General features: G+C 43.4%; 1 protein-coding gene across 5 annotated transcripts in view; it reads left to right on the forward strand.

Moving 5' to 3' along the window:
• The first annotated feature begins 1,107 nt into the window (after nucleotides 1-1,107).
• Nucleotides 1,108-15,328, forward strand: part of MYCBPAP (MYCBP associated protein) — a 173,315-nt gene continuing 159,094 nt past the window's right edge. For 4 of the 5 annotated variants that reach the window (XM_073588047.1, XM_073588049.1, XM_073588050.1 and 1 more), the window contains exons 1-3: nucleotides 1,108-1,241; nucleotides 2,971-3,101; nucleotides 12,378-12,537. In XM_073588047.1, the coding sequence (XP_073444148.1) occupies nucleotides 1,193-1,241; nucleotides 2,971-3,101; nucleotides 12,378-12,537 (340 nt within the window). In that variant the 5' untranslated portion in view covers nucleotides 1,108-1,192. The remainder of the gene's footprint in view (nucleotides 1,242-2,970; nucleotides 3,102-12,377; nucleotides 12,538-15,328) is intronic. The other variant, XM_073588048.1, reaches the window with a different exon arrangement.

The raw sequence follows: 15,328 nt of genomic DNA on the forward strand, positions 1-15,328 counted from the left end.
AAGTCTCCAAATTTTAGCCCAGCCTCGAGATGCATCAACATTTGGGGACTTTTCCAAGCTTTTTACACCAGAATACTACGTAAATGAATCCGGCCCATAGACTTGCACTGGAGAGCTATGATCCCTGCCACCAGAAAAGGACGTGGCTCTGTTTTTTTTTTTAGACCCCTCTGTTCACATAAAATACAGGCATGTGATCATGGAAAGCAGACATCTGATCGAGGCCTAGAGGTAACATTTTATTAGGGTTACGGCCTCATTTCAATAGTCCTTTCTTGCTGGTAGTGTACCCATTGTAGTGTATGGGGCTGTTCATGTGTCTGCTTATTTATGGACCCATATGCCCATGGAAAACTCATGGAAACGTCCGAATCCGTGTGCAGCACACCGATGGCATCCATGCTTAACGCTGCAAAGGATAGAAGAAAATGTTTAATTTTATTTATTGGCATGTGACCAACACCGGATTGTAAAATCGGACACATGGACCCCACACTGACAACACCCGTCCCATATCCGCATTTAAACACGGCTGTCTGAATAAGGCCTAATAATATATATATATTTTCCAGTTGCCCATTGCCCACGGGACTTGAATCATTTGATCGTTTGTACTATATACTTCGTTACTGCCGTATAGGGTGGAGTCTGACACGCAGGGCTTAATAGGAGACCAATGCTGGGTACCATGAGGGGAAAGTAGGCCCTGGGCTGCACTGGCAATCAGTTGGTACATTGCATTGCGTGGTGGACTATGGGTGTCCTAAATGGTGGGTCACTTAAAGGGGTTCTCTGGGATCTATGAAAGAGTGGCCAACAGTTGGGAGGCGATAAAAAACAACACTGGCTGCACTGTGGATTTCCCATTGTTTTCAATAGGAAGCTTCTTTGAAGAGTTATATGCTGAAGATTGTGCAGAGTGCCGCCATATGCCCGGTTAAATCTCTAGGCCGGGGGGCACATGATGTACTCTCCGCAATGTACCGCTTGAGTACTGAACGAGAACGCCCAGCTAGTGCTTTCTATGGAGGCGCCTCTAGGGGGCGCGCACGGACTAAGGCTGCGCAGCTTTAGAACCGCAGCTAGTTCGTAGAGGCTCATGGGACTTGTAGTCCGGGTCTATAAGGTGGGAGGTACGGATGGAGGACTGACTTGTTTATCGTTACCATAGAGACGCCTGTTCCAGGACAGCATGGCGAGCAAAGCTGGTAAAAGGGAGTCTCGTTCCAGGACTCCACCGGGTAATCTAAGCTATGTGCCAGGACCGGTGACCGATCAGAGGATGCCCTGTGCAGTGCGCACGGAGGGTCACTGGCTCCGGTGGGGATGTTAGGCAGGGCTAGAGGGGCCGGCGTGGAGTGTCTTTACCAGAAGCCGGGCTGTGGGGTCCATGGTGGGACTTGTGTCTCCACCTGTGGGGTCATCATGCCACGGTATGGAAGCACCAGTCTCCCACTGATAACAATAGGACTGGTTTTGTAGGTGTTTGCCGTGTGGATTTTGGGGGGTTATACCCCAATTTCTGGCCACAGTCTGTATGAACATACCCTAAGGCCGGGGTCACACATGCTAGAACCTTTGACGAGTCTCGCACCTCAATACCCGGCACTTGCACTCGGGTGCGGAGCGTTCAGCTGCATAGCAATACATGGAGCCGCACACCCCGGTCCCGAGTGCCGGCTGCAGTGCCGGGTATTGAGGTGCGAGACTCCTCTGAGGTTCTCGCATGTGTGACCCCGGCCTAAAGGTGAGTGCACTAGGAAAAAGCCCCACAAAACACACATATGCATCTCTATATCAAAACAACCTGCTGTTCATATGTTCAGGCTTTTAAACTTTTTTTTTTTTTAAAGGGAGTCTGTCACCTTTTGCCACCTAATATAAGAGCAGCATAATGTAGGGGCAGCGATTGGATTCCAGTGATGTGTCACTTACTGGGCTGCTTGCTGTTTTGATAATCTCCTGCGGATAAAACACTGATTTTATCATTAGAGGACAAATGAACCTGCTGCTAGGTGGTCCGACCCTACAGCAAACCCTGACTGTCAGCTTTCTGTGAGCGCTATGTATAGGCAGTGAGTGTGTAAAACAGCAAGTGGCCCAATAAATGACACATCACTGGAGTCAGGCTCTCTGCCCCTACATTATGTTGCTCTCAAATAGGGTAGCAAAAACCTGTTGATTCCCTTTAACTTGTTCAGGTTTCCAACAATGCTAAGTGGTTCAATGCTGTCACCTGACCATTCTTAAGCCATTTTCCCCTCTGAAGACCTTGTGTACCTTACAATACACGTTTCTGGGTGGGGGCAGAGGCTGCGACAGTGACAGCAGCCTCTGCCCCCTGATGACATCTCGTTTGACTATCCCATCATGCTCTGGAGATTCTCAAGCAAAGCGTCATCAAACTGGAAGTAGGTAAAAAAGAGCATATAGATAGCGTAGTGAGGGAACTATAGGACATGTTTAATGAAAGTATATTAGAAAATAGATTAGATTATGATATTAAATAGGCAGAGCACCCCTTTAATAATGAATGGGATATCCCCTATCAGAAATCTGGCTTATTCACCCTCCATGGGTCCAACACTGAGCCTCTGCCACAGCTCCCAGTGTCCGGTATTGGCTGTGTTGCCCCTGTCACATTGACAGCGCGGCAGCTAATTAGTAAGCTTGGTGGCTCTACCCTTGTAGACAAAACACTCAACTCGGAGCCAATGAGCTCACGGCCATGCTGTCTGTGATATCCATGCCACAACCAAAACCAGACACTGGGAGCAGCAGCAGAGACTTAGCGCTGGACCTGGGGATGGTGGGCAATGCCATTTTTTCCTAACAAACTACGCCCAGTGACCATGATTTTTTGAAGGCAGACAGCCCCATTAATGTAGTCTGTAAACAGTAAGGAGAACACTGTCTCCAGATCGTAGTGTTTGGGTGAGCTCTGTTTTATATAGATTTATTATGTTACAGAGAAGAGGAAGCTGAAGGGGGTTGAGCAGTCCCCCTCGCCTGTCCCAGAACAGACGGAGCCGGCCACAAGCAGCGGACTGAAAGCTGAGGACATCCAGGCTCTGGCTATAAAACCCGAGGATCTGGAGAAGGTAGCGTTCACTTGTGGACAAGATTACATTCACAAAACAGTGAACATGGTATTTGTAAACATAGCTATCACCAATTGCATCAGTTTCACCTCTTAAATGCCACTGACATTAATGACTGCGGCATTTAAGAGGTTTGGGATACTGCAGGTTGGTTTTTCCCATTGATTGAAATAACGGTTATGGATGGGATGTGTGGGACCTATGGATGGTCACCGCGTCTGCCATGTTAGTACATGTATGCGTCATCGGAGACCAGTAATTGTACAAAAAGCTACAACACTACAGTATGGTGTATCCATTTTAAGTTTATGCTTAGAACATACAACACTGCCCTTCACCTCTCCTCTCCAAACAAACCTATTTCAACACCCTCATCACCTCACTGTCAAATAACCCGAAACGTCTCTTTGACACTTTTCATTCTCTACTCAATCCAAGAGTACAGGCCCCAACCACAGAGCTCCGAGCTGACGATCTGGCCAATTACTTCAAAGAAAAAATTGACCAGATTCGACAGGAAATTATCTCCCAATCACCTCATACCACGCACTGTCCTCCCTCCCCCACTGCATCTAGCTCACTCTCTGATTTTGAACCAGTCACAGAAGAAGAAGTAAGCAGGCTCCTTGCATCTTCTCGCCCAACTACTTGCACCAGTGACCCATTTCCGTCACATCTCCTCCAGTCCCTTTCCCCTGCTGTCACCCCTCACCTAACTAAAATATTTAACCTCTCTCTCTCTTCTGGTATTTTTCCCTCCTCATTTAAGCATGCCATCATACATCCACTACTTAAAAAACCATCCCTCGACCAAAACTGTGCCGCTAACTATAGACCTGTCTCTAATCTTCCCTTCATCTCTAAACTCCTGGAACGCCTGGTCCACTCCCGTCTTATCCAATATCTCTCAGAAAACTCTGTTCTCGACCCTCTCCAATCCGGTTTCCGCTCTTTACACTCCACTGAAACTGCCCTCACTAAAGTCTCTAATGATCTGCTAACAGCTAAATCAAATGGTCATTACTCCATGCTAATTCTCTTGGTTCTCTCTGCAGCATTCGACACTGTGGATCATCAGCTCCTCCTCACTATGCTCCATTCCATTGGCCTCAAGGACACCGTTCTCTCCTGGTTCTCCTCCTATCTCTCTGACCGCTCCTTTACTGTATCTTTTGCTGGTTCCTCCTCCTCTCACCTTCCCCTTACTGTTGGGGTCCCCCAAGGATCGGTTTTAGGCCCCCTCCTCTTCTCCTTGTACACTGCCCCTATTGGTCAAACAATCAGTAGATTTGGGTTCTAGTACCATCTCTATGCTGATGACACCCAATTATACGCTTCTTCTCCTGACATCACGCCAGCCTTTCTAGAAAACACCGGCGATTGTCTAAACGCTGTGTCTAATATCATGTCCTCACTATATCTGAAACTGAACCTGTCAAAGACTGAACTCCTGGTGTTTCCTCCCTCTACTAATGTACCTATACCCGACATTGCCATTTCTGTGTGTGGTTCCACTATTACTCCCCAGCAACAGGCCCGCTGTCTTGGGGTCATACTTGATTCCGAGCTTTCCTTTGCCCCCCACATTCGATCACTGGCTCGCTCTTGTCATCTGCACCTCAAAAACATTTCTAGAATTCGACCTTTTCTTACTTTAGACACTGCAAAAACTCTTACTGTTTCTCTTATTCATTCTCGTCTCGACTATTGTAACTCTCTTCTAATCGGTCTCCCTCTTACCAAACTCTCCCCTCTCCAATCTGTCTTGAATGCTGCAGCCAGGATCATATTCCTCACCAATCGTTACACCGATGCCTCTACCTTGTGCCAGTCATTACACTGGCTACCCATCCACTCCAGAATTCAGTATAAACTTATTACCCTCACCCACAAAGCCCTCCATGGCTCAGCACCACCCTACATCTCCTCCCTTGATTCAGTATACCACCCTACCCGCGCCCTCCGTTCTGCTGATGACCTGAGGTTAGCATCCTCAATAGTCAGAACCTCCCACTCCCGTCTCCAAGACTTTACACGTGCCGCGCCAATTCTTTGGAATGCACTTCCCAGGTCAATACGATTAGTCCCCAATCCCCACAATTTTAAGCGTGTCCTGAAAACGCATTTATCCAGACTGGCCTATCGCCTCAACACATTAACCTAAACTATCCCTGTGTGGCAGAGCCAAAAGTTTTACCATAACCAGGTTCCCCGCATCATTCTCCCACATGCTTTATGCATCCATTAGCCCTCTGTGTCTGTACTGTTACACACTTAACATTATGGCTGGTCCATACAATCAGGGCAACTATTACCACCCATCTTTCGTGTCTCCCTCTTTCCTCATAGACTGTAAGCTTGCGAGCAGGGCCCTCTTTCCTCTTGGTATTTGTTATAATCTACTGTATGTGATTATTGTTATGCTGTAATGTCTATTGTCTGTACAAATCCCCTCTGAAATGTAAAGTGCTGCGGAATATGTCGGCGCTATAGAAGTAAAATTTATTATTATTATTATTATTTTTATTGTAGAAGCCGTAATGTGACGGCAGGTTCACGTCCCTAAAAGAACTAATAAAAAATGTAAAAACAAAATTACAAAATATATAAATGTTGAAATCGCCCCCTTTTCCCAAAATATAAGTAATTATCTGAACTAATAAAATATAAAAATATTTCTTCCACACAGTGAACGCCGAAGTGGAAATAAGAAAATCAAAATGGCAGAATCACTGTTTTCTGGTCATGTCACCCCTGGAAAGTTTCTTAGGCCATGGTCACACGTTCAGTCCTTGGTCAGTATTTTACCTCAGTATCTGTAAGCCAAAACCAGGAGTGGGACAGTGAGAGGAAAAGTATAATAGAAACACGTCACACTTCTGGATTTATCCCCCACTCCTGGGTTTGGCTTACAGATACTGAGGTAAAAAACTCACTAAATACTGATAGTGTGCACGTGGCCTTACAGTTTTGTTTTTTTATTTTTTTAAAAGCAGGTAAAATATGGACATATTCTGCCATGTGAGTATGCCTTGAGGGAGGAACAGCATCCTATAGTATTCCACCTCCACACACAAGGCCTTCATTGACTTTATACACGTTTAAGATCTCAATAAATTTTAAGCTTTTTAAAGTTTTCTATTTCACATTTTTCCAACGCTTTTTTTGACATGTAAAAAATACATTTTTTATGTGTTTTACAATTGCTTTCTGGGTGTTTTTTTACGAATACATTTTTTATGTGTGTCCTATAGAAAAGCCTATGGAAAAAAAACAAATGTGAAAAGACCTAACTAAAAATGCACCAAAAGTGATTAAAATACGCCTCAAATATGTGCACTTTGTAGATTGTTATATGTTTCTCTATTGACTTTCTTCTGGCATCAAAATCCCTTTTGAGATGTTAGTTGTTAGCTAACAAAAATCGTTTTTCTTTTTTTTACTTTGAAACATTTGTAACATTTATTTTATTCTATTGAGAAAGAAGAAATCCTATGGGTTTTTGCTATGTAATCGGAGTGTACCTGGAGCAGAGATCTTGAATCCAGTGGTGTATCACTTACTGGGCTCTTTTTTGCTGTTTTAATACAATAATTGTTTTATCAGCAGGAGATTATCTCTACAGGATAACTGTCCTCGAGCATCCTAGTCCCACCACGCCCCTGTCACTATACAATGTACACAGAAAGCTGTGGTGTGGGCAGGTTATACACAGTTCAACAAGTGAGCTCTGCTAGATCTACAGTAGAGAAAACTGTGACTTTACTATAACTTCTGCACACAGTAAACTAAGTGATACATCACTGGAATCAGGGTTTCTGTCTCTACCTCATGCCGCTGTCAGATTACATGGCAAAAACCTGCTGATATCCCCTTCTGAAAGTAAAGCTGGTCTTCTGAAGCTTTTTTTTATGATCTTGTACCTTTTCTTGTGGTGAAATATTGGTATTATCTCATGATGATTATTATTACAATAGACATAAGTGTATTTTATTATTTATAAATCTTTTCCGGCAATGTGTTGGTCTACACGGTATGGTGTAATAGTTGCATTATTCTGTATTTTAGAAACAGCCACAGCTTCCTCTTAAGGAGCCAAGACCCATTTTGCGCCGTCATTTCCTTCACAGATGGAAAATGGTTCCGCAATCCCTTTTATTATACATAAGCGTTTTTAAAAATAGTATTTGAGTGTTTGCTTTCTCTGACGTCCTTGTGCCGATACCCCTCCAGTGCCGAGTGAAGGCGGACTGGTTGCAATGGCTGATTGTAGGTACATAGCCAAGGAAACCTGGACATATACTGCACGCAAGGAGCCCTCTGTTACATGACTTCACAAGAGTAATGCCGCAGAGTACACGGTGTCTGCCATAGTCAGCACTAGCTGCACCCTATGTCTGTGAGTAGGGATGGGCTCCATTACTTGTTGGGTCCTATGGCAGCTATGGGTGGGAAATAGTTAAGCGGCAATTACACACAACCCATAAGCTCATTGTTCCACCAGTAATTAATGCAGATGATCGATTGGGTTGAGATCTGGGGAAATATGAGGCCAAGTCACCACCTTGAACTTTTTGTCAAGTTTCTCATATTATCTCTGTCCAGTTTTTGGAGTGTGTCGTTAACCTGGTGACAGAGGTCTCTGCTATTAGGAAATACTTCTGCTATGAAGGGGTATTCTTGGTCTGTACAATGCATAGATAGGTAATATTTGTCCAAGTAACATCCACATGAATGCCAGGGCTCCAGGTTTCTAGTCTGAGTGTTGACCAGAGCATGACATGTCTTCTTCCCAAGGGTCAGCACTTTATTGGGACCAGTCTCTGGCTATATAGCCCAATACAGAGCAAATTCTGATGTCCTGACACCCTTATATCTCTTGTCAGAGGCTTCTCACCCAGCCACACCAGGTCTTCTGCTCTGCAATGATGAGGAAAATAATCCTGTCAAGGTTACACAGCTGAAGAGGGGGGTCACTCATCATAAACGGACCTGCGATGCATAGTTCAGATCCATAACATGTCAATTTTTATACGCAGATTTTCCCCATAGACTTGCATTAGATATGCAAAATCCTCAAGTTTACACGTGTGTTTTCGCAGCGGAAATGACACATGTAATCGACACATGATCATATCAATAAAGTTTGGTGAAAGCCAAAGCCAGGAAATATCAAAAACCCCTTTACGACCTATAACATATAGGCACATCATAAGTCGCCTTCCTCTCTTTGATGCGGGCTCCGGCACTGAGCCCGCATCTTTTCATCGCAATCCACCCACGGCTGTTAACCTATTAAGTGTCGCTGTTAATCTCTGACAGTGGTATTTAACATGAGCACGCTGGAAGATCGTTACAAACCTTGCCCATCAGCACCCCTCTCACATGATTGTGGGGCGCCGATGGGTTGGCATGTCAACCATGTGTCTGGAGGAGACCCCCATGCTTGTCATTGCGGATCTGCTATAAGCGCAGCCCAACAGATGATCATCTCTGCTACACATAGCAGGGCTGAAGCCCTGCTATGTGTAGCATAAGTGATCAGGAGATCGCCGCTTCCTAAGGAGACTATTAAAGCAAGTAAAAAGTGTAAAAAAAAAAAAAAAACATTTTTAAAAACATATATAAAAGTTCAAATCACCCCCCTTTTGCCCCGTTCATAATAAAACAATAAAAGCAAAATGAAAAATACACAGATTTGGTATTGCTGCTTTCAGAATCAGTCAATATATAAAAGGAATTAATCCGATCGGTAAACGGTGTAACAAGAAAAAAAATGAATACATTGCAATAAAATGCAATAACAGGTGATCAAAACATTGTATCTACCACAAAATGGTACCAATAAAAACGTCAGCTCGGAACCCAAAAAATAAGCCCTCACCCAACCCCAGATCATGAAAAATGGAGACGCTACAGGTCTTGGAAAATGGCGCCATGCCATTCTGCACATGAAAAACTCACCCGAAGCTCATTGTGGGAACGTAAACTAAGTCTCCTTATGCCAACATGGCGCTCTCCATGAGAGAAACTTTACCCTTTCTACCCACTTTCTATCATAATCAGCATGACTTTTTCAGCCTTTTTTTTGCTACTTTTTCCAGATCAGACTAGACAAGGCACAGTCTTTGCTCTCCATCTTTATGAATGAGCTTTAGGTGCCCATAGTCCTGTCACTATTTCACAGCAGGGTCTTATATTTGTTCTCCAAACCAATAATCATCTGGAGAGGGGCAATAGCCTTATAAAGAGAGCCCTCTCCCTCCATTACCCATCTGGATGCCCATGTCATAGATGACCGTGTCATATAAGGAGCTCACCAGTCACAATTGGCGCCGAAATCTGATTGTGGCTGATGAAGAGCTATAATATGCAGCTGACGCCCCCTGCATATTTGCCTGTCGGCGGCGCTACTTCTTCTCTTGTGCCAGCTTTTTCATGGTGCTGAGGAATAAGGCCCTCTTATTGACTGCTGTAAAAAAAAAAAAAAATGATCGTAAGGGAGTTGCTTTTTTGTTGTCAAGTTATTTCTTTATGTATCCCATTCTCTGTATGTCAGGTAACCCTGTATAAGCCAGCATGGGCGCCTAATAGCAGTAAGCGGAGCTGAGCCCGCTGTTATTAACCCCCTTAATACTGCTGTCAGTTTCTAACAATCGGCATTTAAAGGGGTTTTCCCACCAACAATGTTCATTTTAATCAATAGATCTTTGAATAATAACAATTTCCACAATTGGATGTGTTAATAAAAACGTTCCTGTGCTGAGATAATCTTATAAATGTGCCCCTGCTGTGTACTGTGTAATGGCCGTGTCCGACCGTACTGGAACATGGTCTGATCATACCACATCTCCTAGGCAGGGGAGGAAGGAAAAGAAAGTACAGACATTACAGCACGGGATCACAGCGGATTCGTTTTGTGAGGTAAAACATTGCTTAAAAACAGGCAGGGAAATGTTTTACCTCACAGAATCATTTGTGATCCCCTGCTGTCCTGTCTGTGTACTCTATTGCTTCCTCCCCTTCCTAGGATCTGTAGTATGATCAGACCATGTTCTGGTATGGTCATACACAGCCATTACACAGTACATAGCAGGGGCACATTTATAAGATTATCTCAGCACAGGAGCATTTTATTTAAACACATCCAATTGTGAAACTTATTATTTCAAGGTTAAATTTGCTGATGACACAAAGCTTGGAAGGATAGCTAATACTAGAGAAGAGAGAGAGTATTCAAAAAGATATAAATAAACTGGAGAAGTGGGCAGCAACTAACAATGGTTTTTAACGGGGAAAAATGCAAAGTACTACATTTGGGCAATAAAAATGAAAAAAGCATATACAGAATGGGAGGAATAGGGCTAAGCAACAGCACATGTGAAAAAGACTTGGGTATACTAATAGATCACAGACTGAATATGAGTCAACAGTGTGATGCAGCAGCAAAAAAGGCAAATGCAATTCTAGGATGTTTTAACAGAAGCATATAGTCTAGATCACGTGAAGTCATTATTACCCTCTACTCCTCTTTGGTCAGACCTCATCTGGAACACTGTGTCCAGTTTTGGGCGCCACATTTTAAAAGACATCAACAAACTGGATCAAGTTCAGAAAAGAGCGCCCAGAATGGTGACCGGTCTGCAAACCCTGTCTTATGAGGAAAGTTTGCATGATTTGGGAGTGTTTAGCTTGCAAAAGAGAAGACAGAGAGGAGACTTAATAGCTGTCTACAAATATCTCAAGGGCTGTCACATTGTAGAAGGATCATTTTTATTCTCAATTGCACAAGGAAAGACAAGAAGCAATGGGATGAAACTGAATGGGAGGAGACACAGATTAGATATTAGAAAAAACTTTTTGACAGTTAGAGTGATAAATGAGTGGAACAGGTTGCCACGAGAAGTGGTGAGTTCTCCTTCAATGGAAGTCTTCAAACAGAGGCTGGACAGACATCTGTCTGGGATGATTTAGCGAATCCTGCTTTGAGCAGGGGGTTGGATCGGATGGCCCAGGAGGTCCCTTCCAACTCTACGATTCTATGATTAATTAAAATGTACTTTGTTCGTAGGAAAACTCCTTTAAGGAATTCGACCTGTTACCCATGCCCATAGTTCGTCATCCCACATACTGCAACACAATCGTCGGTTATAAAAAAAAAATATTAAAATTTGGTTTGTGTTGCCAGTATCCAATTTTTTCACTACTTAAAAAAATGGAAAAAAAAAAAACTTTACAAATTTGGTATTGCCGTACTTGTACTGAGCTTTAGAATCATATTGCCACTGTAACAACCCTGCTGGCATCACGTATGGCCTCCCATCCCCAACTTACTCACTTCTCCAGGTCATGCTGTGATTTCTGTCTGCTGCCAGCTCCGTGCTCTGCGCCGCTTGTCTCCTGTTTGCTCTGTGCATGTTTTCTGGTTATGTGCATAGGGGGGTGGCGCCAGAACTCTCTGGTTCTTATGGAATCAGGGTACACCTGTCTAATGTGTCCCTGACCAATTACCAAGAGCCCTCTAGTATTTAGGGCTGCTCCACCCAGTGGATCTTGCCTGTGCAATGTGTTTACTCAGTTAGTGTCTAGCTACTGAGCTGCCAGGCCCTGTCCTATGTCTTGCCTTCTCTGGAGGCTTTATTCCTAATCTCAGTGTCTCTGCCGTGCCCGCCTGCCAGTGTCTCAGCCGTGCCCGCTTGCCAGTGTCTCTGCCGTGTCTGTCTACTACTCTGCCTGTGCCGTCTGTGCCTGTCACCTGTACCGTCTCCACAAGTGGGATCAGCAGCCACAGGCAGACACCACCCTGGAGTGGCACCTGGCAACTGCCTACCGCACAAGCCTGACCTCACCATCAGAGGCTCCAGTGAAAACCAAGGCAGCTGTCTTAGTTACACCCCTTCCAGGGTAGTCTGGTTTGTGGCACAGTGGGGCCACAACCCCTTAGCTCAAGCCCACCAGTCAGTGCGTGAGCGTGACAGCCACGTCATTTTTGCCGCACTGTGAATGCTGTAAAAACAAGGCCAAAAATAAGACAATAGCGAAATTGATTTTTTTGCCATTTTAAAGTACATTGTATCTTAAAATGAGTGGCATAATTTAAAACTACAAATAAAACCTCCTATTTTATGGCTCTTGGAAGAAAGGGAGGAAAAAAATGAAAGTGCAAAAATGGAAAATCTCCCAGCTAATAAGCCTGGTATCTGAAAATTTCAAGAGACAAATATTTATTTTGTCATACTAATAGATGATGTCATAATATTCATTTCTGTTTTGTAGCTTCGCCTTCCACGACGCCCCAAAGAAGAACAGAAAGCTCCTGTAAGAAAACAGGTCCTAATTCGGAAGCCTCATGACCAAGAGCAAAGTAGAAAGAGACGACTGCTTGTTGCTCGTCCAGTGCCACCAGGGTCTGCAAGCAAGGGCCAAGATTTTTCTGGTATGCTGCAGCAAGTCTATGAACTGCTGACAGTCACGAGAAAATATATCGACCATTCTTCTGCTTAACTCTTATTATTGCTTTGTTGTCACAATGCTTAGCTTTTAACATTGAGGCAGACTGTAATATTAGATCATTAGAGTAAGAGTAGAGCTAAAAGATTGCCAGGACCCTGGACCATTGGCATTGTTGGTAGCCATAGCCGCCGGCAGGTGCCCCACGAACCTCCTCCTACCTGCTGACATCTTCAACGTCTCTTCTGATTAGTTGGCCCCATTGTGATGTCGTGTGCATCGCGCCACAACATTGTACCTTCTAATCAGGAGAGGCACTGGGGATGCCAGCAGGTAGGAGGAAGCCCGCAGGGCGCTGATCCTGTGGCAACATACTACGGACATGGTCATTGGATCAGGGTAATGCCAATCTTTTTGCTCAATTGACTTTTTAATTATTACTTAATTTACAGTTGTGTGAAAAAGTGTTTGCCCCCTTCCTGATTTCCCATTGTTTTGCATGTTTGTCACACTTAAGGCTATGTGCCCACGTAGCGATTTTCAAGCGATTTTTTTTCCTGAGCAGAAACGCATGCCCTTGCCAGGGAAATCGCATGCACTTTTTGACACGCGTTTTCCCATGCGTTTTTGCCCATATAATTGATGGTATGCGGAATCGCGGGCGATTCCGCAAAATTAATGAACATGTCACCATCAGTCAAGATCCGCCGATTTGCAAAAATAACGGATCCGCCAACAATATCTCTCTCTCTTGCTCTCTCTCTCCCGACTTCCTCGTTCTTCCGCCTCCTCCATTCCATCGCGCGATCTCGGCCCCCATCTCCGGACATCGCGCGATCTCGGCCCCCATATCGCGATAGTCCCGCTTACTCCCCGATCTCCACATCTCGCGCTCATATCTTCTCCCGGAATTTGGCTTCTATCCTGCGGTTCCTTTAAGAATCCTACATCGGCGGATCCCATCGGTCTGCCCGTCCGCTGCCTCACGTTCCTGGATCGGCGTTCATGGATCCGTAATCTGCCTTTTTGGCGGGTGCCGACTGACAGAGAAAACGTATGTGTGAAACAGGCCTAAGCGATTCCGCAGCGGTAAAAAACGCACCATTGGCACAACATGTGCATTTTCTATTACAAATGCATGGAACGCTTATTTTAAGCGTTTCCGCGGCAGAATCGCGCGTTAAAAAACGCCGTGGAAACGCTTAAAAATCGCTACGTGGGCACACAGCCTAAATGTTTCAAATCACTAATCAAATGTAAATATTAGACAAAGATAACACAAGTAAACACAAAATGCAGTTTTTAAATGAAGGTCTTTATTAAGGGAAAAAGAAATCCAAACCTACAGGGCCCTGTGTGAAAAAGCGATTGCCCCATAAACCTAATAACTAGTTGGGCCACCCTTAGCAGCAACAGCTGCAGTCAAGCATTTGTAATAACTAGCAATGAGTATTTTACAATGCTCTGGAGGAATTTTGGCTCACTCATCCTTGCAGAATTGTTGTAATTCAACCACATTGGAGGGTTTCCAAGCATGAACCACGTTTTTAAGGTCACGCTACAACATTTCAGTAGTATTAAGAATAACTGATAAATGGGCCTAATCAATATAATGCAAATCCCCCAAATTGTCAACAAAACATCCTATCAAAAAAGGTGACTTTGTTTTAAAAATTAAATTATTTTATTGAAACAAAATATAATATAATACAAGCATACAGACACAAAGGATTTTATTTGGTGATATAAAAGAAGGCATCACATGACTAGATCATGTACAAATATTCATAGAAAAGCAGCAGTATATAAACCTGTGTTTATATGGGGGATTTTACTCCGTTATCCACATAAGTCACTAAATATCAAATTGTTTATCTAATAATGAAAAAATGTAAATGTACAAATATACTCAAAAAGTGATTTATTTGGATATTTTAGTAAAGTGCCAAGTGCATAAAAATTGGAATACTCCTGATATGATACTGTACTCTTGGCTTTCAAGTGTACAGTATCAATAACATTATTAACATTCTAGTGCCACCTAGTGGTGAAAACAAAAGTCAACTTCATTCATATAAATAGATTTTATTCCAGACAGTATAGATAGAACTTCATCCAATGTAGAACACATTGCGCATCCCAAATATTTTTCTAGCACATTTCTATTTGTGGAGAGATGTGAAAAGATCCAATATGTATTGCTGCACAAGTGTTAGATATAAATTTTAAGGATCATAAAAACATCTCTACACCACGTATTGAGTGAATATTAACAAGGTGCTCTCTGTCAGTTACCCATCATTACCACTGCTTAATGTTGGTCTGCCACGTTCTGAATCCCCTTAATGCATGGTTTGCGTCGGCTTCTACTGATTATAGAAAATTGCAGAATTATTTGAGATAAACACTGGTTTATATGCTGCTGCTTTTCTATCAATGTTTGTAGCCATGTCTAGCCATGTGATGCCTTCTTTTATATCGCCTCATAAAATCCTGTGTGTCTGTATGTTTGTATTATATTATATTTTGTTTCAATAAAATAATTGTTTAATTTTTAAAACAAAGTCTTCCATTTTGATAGGATGTTTCAATCGGATTAAGATCAGGACTTTAACTAGGCCGCTCCAAAGTTTTAATTTTGTTTTTCTTAAGCCATTCAGAGGTGGACTTGTTGGTGTGTTTTGGATCATTGTCCTGCTGTATAACCCAAGTGCGCTTCAGCATAAAGTCACAAACAGATGGCCGAACATTCTCCTTCAGGATTTTTTGGCAGGCAA

This window comes from Dendrobates tinctorius, unplaced genomic scaffold, assembly GCF_039654945.1.
Source record: "Dendrobates tinctorius isolate UK_male_01 unplaced genomic scaffold, ASM3965494v1 ptg000103l, whole genome shotgun sequence".
In the NCBI taxonomy this organism is placed as follows: Eukaryota; Metazoa; Chordata; class Amphibia; order Anura; family Dendrobatidae; genus Dendrobates; species Dendrobates tinctorius.